An 11,149-nucleotide genomic window follows, 5' to 3' on the forward strand; every position below is an offset into this window, starting at 1 on the left:
AAAATCTGCTTCCTGTTTCCACCATGAAAGGCATGGCCTGTCTGCTGGAGTTGTGTGTGGTGATTTGTTGGTGTTGGCATAAATGAAAGTGTGTTAGTGTGGATGTAGCTTGGGTTCTGCTGCCTGGTTTAAGTCACATTAACTCAGCTTAGCTTTCATTGTAGCAGAAGCATTTTGTTTAAAATAAATGTTGACAGGACAGGACTGTACGACTCAAAGAAAAACCTCAGTCAACATCACTCTGTGACGGCTGAGGAGAGAAAACAGTAATAACACCTGGTTCAAGTTTCAAATGATGCGTCTCCCAGTGACCTGGAGGTAGTTCCACGTTTTCCACCTGTAAATCAGTCTCGCTCCGTCCTGAGCTAATTATAACCTATTGAGCTGAGGACAAAACACTGATCTGGCCTAAGCATGCATCAACACTGCTGTCAGATTTACTGCCGCTCTGGTCCGTCTCTACTCCACCGAGACTTGAAGACAAAACACTGATGTGAGACAAAGGATTTGGACAGTCCTCCTGCAGATTTACAGTATATTACGATGGACTCTCTGTGCTGCGGCTGACACGGCTGTATATCTGCTGAGGATTTATGGAGTGTGGTGGTGGTGGTGTTGGGAGTGATGTGAGCGCTGTGCTCAGGAATGACACGCACACACTTAGGGAAGTGATGGAATGATGGGAGACGGTGTCCGTTTTGCCCGACTCATAAAAGCGTCTGCTTGTTGGAACGCTCGCAATCAGGACGCCGGCGAAGGGCGATGGTGTTGAAGTGTCATACGGGCGCCGTAACAACCGCACATACAAACACATGATATCATCATCATGCCAATTCGACTCAGTGTAGCTCTGCTGCAACCTGACCTGAGAGATAAATTCCTGCTGCCGCACTTACACTACTCCATCTCTAAAATGATCACACACACACACACTCATCCTTCCCACATTTTTAAAAGAACATGTCGATACTCATGTCAGCCCGTCCCATCAGGCCAACGACAGGCAAAAACAGTCCAGCAGTGCTTTAGAGGAGATTTCAAAACAGCAACACACACGTTGTGTATCACCTTAAACAATAAACTTATGAGCCAAATGGTCCAGCTTCCATTCCAAGTGCATATTAAAGTTGTAAAGCTACAATCACCTTGTGGTCGTCAGTATTTTCATTTTACATCTCAGTCATATAAAATATCAACCATGTGTGTGACCTTTGACCTTTTCCACAGGCATCTGATCAGTTTGTCCTTGAGTCCGAGTTCGGCTTGTGCCCACCGGCGATCTGATCGTGTATTGGCGATCAAGACGATACACGTCGATACACGACGATTGACGGTGGTTTTTTTCTTGCCGATGTTTGATGGTCAGAGCATCGTCACTGAAAGAGTCGTGAGCACGACGTCGGACACGAGAATCAAATCCGCTAATTTTAAAAACACACCACTGTTGTTGTTCTTTCACGTGAGTTGTCTGCTGTGTAGAAAACGACACTGTGGTCCGTAGTCACGGTGCAGACGGGTGAGTTTGGAGTTGACGAGAGGATCGAAAAAAGAGAGCGAGACGACGCGGCACTGCTACACGCTACACACACTACACACACGCCAAAACTGGGGGCATGGTTTAGCTCAGTGGGTGGAGCAGGCGCCCCTTATGCAGAGGCTGTAGTCCCACAATTCCACTGGTGGCCCTTTTCTATGACATCCTCCCTCTCTCTGTCTCCCCATTTCGTGTCTCTCTACAGCTGTCCTATCAATTAAAGGCCTAAAAGCCTAACTATTGTATGCTTACAGTGACCTTTACATCCGACCACCAAAACTCAATAAGTTTGTTGTTTAAGTCAACTTAAAGCAGAAGTAAGCGGAATGTTTGTGTTAATAAAAGTCTTAAATAGTTCTATCTTCCGACAGCAATCACTTCTATTGAGTGTTTGGTCTGAAACACGGGTCTGTCAGTCACTCTGCTCTGCTGTAAGCCGAGGAAAAAACTGTCCTTGTATCCTACAACCTTTATCCAATGAGGAGAGAGAACGGCATAAAGGGGCAGTTCTCTCTATGTGTGCAGCCAAGGGATGCGCGTGAATGTGGTGACGTAGGGACGAGGGCGGGGACTGCTAACTCCATCTGCTGACAGGAAGTTAGCCAAAACCACCGATTCGCTTACTTCTGCTTTAACGCACTCTCTGTCAAAGTGTTACCGAGACACCCGCTAGAATGGGACAGACAACTACACCTCCAGCTCTGACTGTCGCCGGGGGAAGGCCCAATGATAAATTAAACCGAATGTGAAAAAGACTATTAAAGTGGATGAAATGAAAGTAGAGAGGACAAATCAGACCGGTGCTTCATTACCGACCAACTTTTTAAGGGTGAGGCCTGTACAAACAAGTGTTGACAGTGAAAAAGTCTTGAGTGCATCGCTAACACACGAGTCTCTCCTCCTCTGGGGTCTGATGCCAGGATAGCGGGGACTAGCTGCCGCCCCTACTTGGCCATGATGGAAACAGCATGACAGTCAGATGTCCTGCTGGGAAGACTGATGAGAGCATCCCATTTGCAACTCCACAGCCAAGTGAGCTGCTTCCAGACGGTGCACACCACGCACACTTTTGCTTCAATGTGTGTGTGTGTGTGCATGTCCCTCTTTTTTTTTCCATGTGTTGACAAAGTGATTCATGACCAAGTGGGATCAACAGATCTCACCTGGATTTAACTATAAGTCAGTGATTAAAAATAAGGAAGTCGTTAAGAGCTATTTGTTAATGTGAAGCTTCTTCTATTAGTTAAGACAGCTGGGACAAAGAGACAAGGACATCAGGAGACTTTTCAGACGTATACAGCAGTCACCTCAGTAAGTTAGTAGTTCCTTTGGAGAAAATACTGTATGACACATATTTATCCAATAGCCTGGTTTACAGTCCAACTACACTAATCAGGACGTTATCATTACTCACTGGATGGAACCACACAACTACATAACTCCAAGAATGATTTGTGATTGCATTTAAATCACAGAATTATAGGAACAATTTAGGATAAATAATGGAACAAAACTGAAAGTGTACTGTAAATAAAGAATTGAAATAAAGAATGGAAATGAAAAATAATTTAAAGGGATAGTTAAAAATTTGGGCAAATTGGCCCATTACCATAATCCCTATAGTCATAGCAGTAGGTTCTTTACCTTTAATTGTCGGTGCAAGCTATTTTTAGAATGGTGGAGCAGAGCTGCGAGCTGCTCAGAGCTACGCTACGGAGGCTCATGGAATTTCTTGGTTTCCCTCATCAAACTCATCAAATACACAATCCAACAACTCCAAAATGTTCTTGTGGACAAGTTGTGACCTGCACATTCACCATGCTATGAGATAATAGTGGAACGTTATGAGACAGTTGTTTTTGAGGTAAGTTCATGCAAAACCGCTGATGCGTGTTCCCGTCGTGGCCAGTTTTTCGGCAAAAAGTCTCTTACCTCTAAAACAACTCTGTCTGGTAACGTTGTGTTATTAGCCTATCTCATAGCATGGTGAATGTGCAGGTCACAACTTGTCCACCAGAGCATTTTGAAGTTGTTGGATTGTGTATTTGATGAGTTTGATGAGGGAAACCAAGAAATCCCATTAGCCTCTGTAGCGTAGCTCTGAGCAGCTCGCGGCTCTGCTCCGCTGTTCTAAAAATAGCTTGCACCGACAATTAAATGTAACAAACTTACTGCTAAGACTATAGGGATTATGGCAATGGGCCAATTTGCCAAAATGTTAAACTATCCCTTTAAACAAATATTAACATGTAATGTAGGAGTGTAGGAAACCATCTACTCCCTCAGCCCTGGGCCTGGTTTGGCCCAACAGAGCCCTGCTGTCAGAGAGCCTCTATAACTGGCCACAGAAGAGCAGCAACACAGAGTGATAACACTGTGATAAGAGGAGGCCACGTTCGCTGCGTACACCAAGAGGCTGTGAACATGGAGTGCCAGCTGTGCCCGTAATGAGCCCCGGAGCTTCCCGGGCCACGTTTCGTTGGGGGCCACCGAGTGATGGCAGCTGACCTACTTGACCTCATTTTCCATTAATTAACACACGGTATGCCATCTCCAGCCAATTAAGATGACCATGCTCTCAAACGCAGAAATGGAGATGAAGAGAGAGAGAGAGAGGGAGAGACTGACTTTCCGGGCCCAATCAGCAGACGGCATTACGGCTGAAAAACCCCTGGTGGCTATTAGCACGGCCCCTACAAATTAAGACGCCGAGCGAAACTCGAGTGCTTTGGAGATTGAGGTTCAGTGTGTATAATGTCTCCTAACCGTAACATGACACTGGAAATGATGTTGGTCTCATTTCCAGCATAAAGCATACCTTCACCTCCCCTTCTCCTATTAAAACCTGAGACTCTTCAATTAGAGCCATTTGCATTTCGCTAATATCATAATTGTAGCCATGGTCATTAATAGGAGAGTGGAAAATGAGTGTAGTGTAGTCAAGGCTTAATCCAAGCTGGGGGAGAACAGATATCTTCCCACTAACTCCACCCCCCTCCTTCTCTCCTGATGAGAGAGACGACGGTATTAGCCGGGCCCGCCGCCACACATGGGCCGACAGTTATTAAATGTGACCTGGATTTAACTTTAACTCAATAACTAAAAATAAGGAAGTCGCTAGAAGTCATTTGTTAATGTGGAGCTGTGGAGCTGCAGCCTCCCCAATCACTTTAGACAGAGAGGGAGGGAAAAGAAAAAGAAAAAGACTGCTCCACCGCCATTTAAAGCAGGCAGACTCGTTGGTGTGTTCATCTTACCTCTGCAGGAAAGAAAAAAAAATTCAATCATATCAACAGGTTTGAGTTTCAGTGATAACGTTGCCTTGTCGACGTCGTCGACAGCAGCACAGGGTTGTTGGTTTCTCTCTTCAGCAGCACTAGAGGCATCTTCACCTCTGTGGCCAGATGGTGGACACTTATGGCAGCTTTTTCATCATGACATCTGTCCATCTTTGGTTTTAGAGGGATTTCTGGCACGTGATGGAAAGTTTCAATTGCACTTAATGTAAGTCCTTGTCTGTGGGGAGGGGCGCTAAGACGCATAATGAAAAAGGAAGCAGAGGAGAGAAACACCACCGTGATAGGGGTGGAGGGAAAAAATCCATACAGCATAGCATCAGGATATTTTGCATGGCAATATTGTATTGATTTACGGAAGATCTGAACAGATTGAGAAGTTTATCTTATTAGAAAAAACAATGTTAAAGGTCCCATATTATGCTGTTTTTCATCTATTTCACATGGTTCTAAGTTGTCCAACCATATAGTATTCCTAGTGTATTGTCCCCAAATCAATCTGCAGCTCTACATCTCAGTAATCTAAAAGTGGCTCTCCAGAGCTCTGCTGCGAACGAGCCATTTCTGTGTCTGCACCTTGAAATGCAAATAAGATGTGTAAACCACGTCCACTCCACACCTGTCATGGGGAGAGGGTGTGGTTTTCACTACAGGTACATGTGCCAATGTTGACATTGGGACAGGGGTCGGGCATTGATTTCCGAAAAAAAAAAAAAAAGTTTCTGAGACTCTCATCTTGTCTGACAAATGTAAATATTCCTTTTTTATTGTGACAGAAGGAGAAACATGGAGAGACTCCTACAGCCATCAGAAAGATCTGTGTTAAACTGTCAAATAAAAAAACAAGTGAAACTGAGGCGCGCAGCACAAACTGTGCACTGTTGTATGGACTGATGAGAAGTTACCGGAGAATATTGACGTGGTTTTGCGCCAGGAGAGGAGACTTCCTCGTTCAGATGTCTCTCATTCCGTGATGAGGAGCGCTGCGCTGATGAGAAGCGGTATCATCCCAATATTCTCCAGTCCGCGATTTCATTTTTAATGACAGGCGGCTGTTTTTCAGTCAGTGATTCAAAACGATCATCTGGTGGCCGCGGTACTGACCGCTCCTCCCGCACCGCTTCGTGTCAAATGACGGACGGGGAGGCTCACCGGGCGGAGCTCACATTTTTCCAGACTGGCCCAGGGGGAGGATAAGGAAGTACCGGGAGGTGGAGTCACTTGAGTTCAGCGCATCCTGACATCAAATCTGCCGGCACTTTCAATTCGCCCGTTTGGAGACACGATCTCAAAAAAGTGTAACAATCAATTAAGGGAGTGAACAGACTTTTTTCACCTCTAGGCGTCATAGAAAGGCCACGGGAACACATAGGACCACTACAAAAACAGTAGAAAGTGGATTTTGCATAATATGGGCCCTTTAACAAAGTTTTCATTGGAGACATCATTTACAGTTTAGTGTTTCCGTTTTTTTTTTTTTTGCTTTTTTGCTTTTCCACCAGCACTCGAGCATGACGTCTGACAAGAAACGCTGAAAACCCGCTAAGTTTAAAAACACAGCAGCAGCGCCCACTGATCTGTACTGAGACTGTTGTTATTCTTTTACCTTCGTTAACGAGGTGTAGACGAGTGAGTCTGGAGCTAACGAGAAAAGAGAAAAAAAAGAGAGCCAGACGACACGGCCGTAGACGCCGTGATATGATCCCCCCACTCTCAAAGAGTAGATACTGAGCAAGATAGTTATCTGTAGTTGACCTTAGTACTCACAAGTACCCAACCCAGTGCAGGACTCTGCTGTGAAGGTGGAGACATGCGGCGAGGTGTATTAGCGACAATAAAAAAGGAGCAGCGGCTAGGATTAGGAATGGCGGCCCACCACTCTTAAAAGAATGTAGAGGAAAGAAAACAAATAAATTGCAATATACAGTATCAGCATATTGCAATAATATTGTATCGAGACACAAGTGATAATATTGTATCGCAGGACCTCTGGTGATTCCCACCACTACGCTGTAAATAACCAAAACACAGCAGTGAATTACTTTCAAACTACTCTGTCACGGAAGGGAACAGGGAACATAATTTGATTATCACTTAACTGCCATTATAAGCCAATTTAAACAACTATTTACATTTAGTGGTTATTCACTCAGCAGCACTGCAGCAATTTCTTGTTGCAACACTCATCGTAGTTACATCTCATCTTCAAGGACCAATTATCTATTTTGATCTGATTGTAGAAATAAATGTGGTGCAAATAAAAACACAAGCTTGCTCAATACTGCTTAGCAGGGCTGTGATAAGGGCAGGGGAATGGGACTGAAAATTGCATTTCAGCCGGTTAATTCCCAAAGTATTAAAGATGGAATCTGAGCGACACAGGGCATTTTAGCTGAAATTAGACACTAAATATCATTAAATCTCACTTTCTGTTAAATTTCACTTTGTCCAACTTCTCTCTCTTGTGCTGTCTCTCATTACTTATTACTTACTTATGTCATGTGTCATTTGCCTCAGCTATAAGGAACCATAGAACAGCAGTTCAGAGATTTATTCTTATAAAAAAATAAGGTGGGGCTACACTGAATTATATTATTCTGAGCAAGAGGGAAAGAGGAGTGACCAAAGAAGTGAGCTGGTATCCTGGTTTGATTGCTTCCGTCTTAAAAAAGCCATAGTGGCTATTTAATGTATTGTAATGTAATGTCTATTGTAAAAGTAAATCATCTAATAAGTCCAGAAGTTCTAATCACCACCATAAAAACCAGCAGGATAAGAAACTGATCGACATAATCTGTTCTGTCTGTGTGTCTCTGCTCTGAACTCACCGTGCAGCTCCTACATAAAACAAGCAGCTTCATCACAGTCAGCTAATGTAGTTACACAAGTGGATGCATTGATCAAACATTAAATTACAACATTACAAATAAGAATAAGTTACTGGATTCATTAGAAAGCAAAAACGTGTATTGACGATCATTCAGATGATCATTAATCGCTGATGTCACTGTCTTTCAGTCATATTGCATGTGAAGAATCAGAGCTCAACTGTGCGCAAAAACGTTATCTTAAAGAAAGGTTTTTTAATATTATATAATATATTAAAAATGGGAGGAAAAACATCTAATATCATTAGATTAAACTAAATAACACTCAAATGAGGGAGAATCTTGTTAAAATCAGCAGCAGTCGACACATAGAGGTGGCAAACATGATGGTCACAGCCAACGGTCCCAGCTTTTGAAAATTAGTAGGGAAATGAATAGGACTGGCTCAGAACCTGGCTCCAGAGCTGATGTTAGAGGCCCACTTACTTGTCCCACCCAAGTGTCTCCATCTCCGAGATGAGCTGCGAGTAATACTGTGGAGGTGGAATGGAGCTGCACTCAGGACGGCTCTTCAGACCCACTTCCTGCAAACGACAGAGCGATCGCTTCTTATTTTAAGACCAGATTACTATTCACATCATTACACAATTTAACCACTCTGCACCATCACCCCACTGCTAAAACACACACCATCACCAACAATCAGGGCCAGTGAGCGCTGCTCCTTTATTTGGCATTAAACATGTTGCGCTGTATATCATATGTGCCTTGAAATTAAAGGGATAGTTAAACATTTTGGCAGATTAGGCCCATTGCCATAATCCCTATAGTTTTTGGAGTAGATTCGTTACCTTTAATTGTAAGTGCAAGCTATTTTTAGAACGGTGGAGCAGAACCACAAGCTGCTCAGAGCTACACTATAGAGGCTCATGGAATTTCTTGGTTTCCCTCATCAAACTCATCAAATACACAATCCAACAACTCCAAAACACTCTGGTGGACAAGTTGTGACCTGCACATTCACCACGCTATGAGATAATAACAGAACGTTAAGAGACAGAGTCGTTTTAGAGGGAAATTCATGCAAAACCGCTGATGTGCAGTCCCGTCGTGGCCAGTTTTTCAGCAAGCAGTCTCTGCTTTTGCCTCGAAAACAACTCTGTCCCGTAACGTTGTGTTATTATCTCATAGCGTGGTGAATGTGCAGGTCACAACTTGTCCACCAGAGTGTTTTGGAGTTGTTGGATTGTGTATTTGATGAGTTTGATGAGGGCGTAGCGTAGCTCTGAGCAGCTCGCAGCTCTGCTCCGCCGTTCTAAAAATAGCTTGCACCGACAATTAAAGGAACCTACTCCTAAAACTGTAGGGATTATGGCAATGGGCCAATTTGCCAAAATGTTGAAGTATCCCTTTAAGGCTATTGATCGTGCCTGAAGGTTCCCATGTACTTCTCAAGCAGCAATGTCAAAGTGAACGTGTTAACCATTGTGTCATTATCCTCCTTACCATGACGGTCTTCAGCTCCAGCATGAAGCTGACAAGATCGGCCGACTGCTGCAGCCGCTGTGAGAAGTCGAAGAAAGGAGAAAAGACATCCTTGAATGTGAGGATAATGAAGTGACAGTGTCTACTTTTTTCCTCTAGCAAGCCATTCAAATCAAACACAGTGTTTGTGATTAATGGGGGCTGCCACCAGCTTTAATAATTAATGATAGCTTAAAGGCTGTGAAAATAATGAACTTTGCAGCCCGGGGTGAAATATCAATCTCATCCAAATAACCCTGAGGGGCCACATAACAAATAGGGACATTTTCCAGGCGATGTTAATTAAACAGTGAAAAATATTTTTCTCTGCTTCTGAGTGAGGCAAGCCTAATGGGTGACAGAGAGAGTACAGGAGCGACGCCAGCCATGATGCAGCGAACACAACGGAGCCAAAATGACGTGACAAAAATAAATAAATAAATAAAAACACACAGCACAGTCAACATGATCTCAATCAAAGCTGGCTGACACCATACAACACAACTAGAATATTGTGATGCAACAGGCCGTAATCGCACACTGGCTTTGGAGCTGTGTGTGTGTGTGTGTGTGCGGTGTGGAGTTTACCTGCTTTACTATGTTTTCATATCCACGCAACAGGTGTTTTAGCTGCCAACTGCAGTGGAGCCTACAATGCGGAGTTATGGACAGAATAAATCAGTAAAATGTATACCACATCATGTGGCTATGCAAGTGTTAAGAATCGGATATGCTCATTATTATACTTTTTTTTAAATGCTCATCATTTGTTACATCAACAATAGCCTATGTGTGGGATTGATCTCCTTTCAAGAGAAGGTCAGATGATAATGTGTGGTCTACCTGGCCCGTTTGAGCTGGCCATCAGGTGGTAGTTCAATTCTCAGTCTGAAATCCTGTTCCTGCAAAAACAACATGACATGAAGTTAAATGATAATTTTGATAGATTACCATTGTAATATGCAAACTGCAATATTTAAAATACAATAATATGAATTAGAAAGTAAGGAAAATAACTCCATTCAGAAATTGGATTATGTAAAGTCTCTTGTGTAGCCTACGTGAACAGGGCTGAATTTTACTTTTTGACCAGATCAACTGCCTAATGTAGCCTACAGCTCGGCATAATAAGAATAACAAAACAATATCCTTAGCCTTAGACACTTACTCAGTCAGTCTATTCTCTCAGTCTCTTAATAGGCCTAAAACCTTTGAAATTTGTACCAACCACCACATTTCAAAATAAATGGTCGAATCTATAGTGTAAAAGTTAATGGACATTCTGAATTTACAAGTTTCTACCATACACGTAAATCTGTCCCTATGTTTACATTGTATGTTTTTGTCAGAGTTGTCCTTGTTAAGGGACAGAGACAATCTCGTAAACTCATTAATTCAGTTACCTGGACAGTGACAAATCCGTCATAGACCGTTTTCTCCTTGTTGAGAGGTAAAAGTAACGGGTTGTCTTTGACCAGTGAACTCTCCATCTAACTTCTCCTCGTTTAACTTGACAGTCAAATCGGACAGGACCACTTCCTTAGCTCACGTTAGCAACCCTGGCATGGCAGGAGTAGTAAATGTACGATTTCTAAACGCTCAGTAACCTGTACCAAGTATCTGAGCTCAGATGTGTCACCTAACGCTATTAAAAACACTCTGCAGGGAGGCTACGTGACTCGTTTTTATCTCGGTTTAAAATAGTGCGCGAAGTCCCAGCTGCAAACTCTACGTCCCTCCAGGAAACACACAGCGCGACGTCACGCAGCTGCGTTCACTAACTGATAAAAACTATCGGAATTCTGAGATGTATGGTGGTGTAATGTTTAAAGGTCAGTTTAGTCAGCATTTGAAAGTGGCTACTAAAAGGAGGCTACTTAATCTGATACAATAGAACTTCTCAATAAAGGGCCTTTCACACCGAACGCGGTATGCGCTGCGCCCACCGCGAGGTACAGCGCAGACAG

General features: G+C 43.3%; 1 protein-coding gene across 2 annotated transcripts in view; it reads right to left on the reverse strand.

Moving 5' to 3' along the window:
* Positions 1-10,944, reverse strand: part of fancl (FA complementation group L) — a 49,658-nt gene extending 38,714 nt beyond the window's left edge. Inside the window, exons 1-5 of one of the 2 annotated variants that reach the window (XM_085800962.1) lie at positions 10,586-10,944; positions 10,026-10,084; positions 9,771-9,831; positions 9,165-9,221; positions 8,145-8,242 (exon numbers count right to left, since the gene is read on the reverse strand). In XM_085800962.1, coding sequence (XP_085657088.1) covers positions 8,145-8,242; positions 9,165-9,221; positions 9,771-9,831; positions 10,026-10,084; positions 10,586-10,672 — 362 coding nt within the window. In that variant the 5' untranslated portion in view covers positions 10,673-10,944. The remainder of the gene's footprint in view (positions 1-8,144; positions 8,243-9,164; positions 9,222-9,770; positions 9,832-10,025; positions 10,085-10,585) is intronic. The other variant, XM_085800963.1, reaches the window with a different exon arrangement.
* Positions 10,945-11,149: the final 205 nt, after the last annotated feature.

This window comes from Trachurus japonicus, chromosome 15, assembly GCF_045865225.1.
Source record: "Trachurus japonicus isolate A0001 chromosome 15, Traja_1.0".
NCBI classification, from domain to species: domain Eukaryota; kingdom Metazoa; phylum Chordata; class Actinopteri; order Carangiformes; family Carangidae; genus Trachurus; species Trachurus japonicus.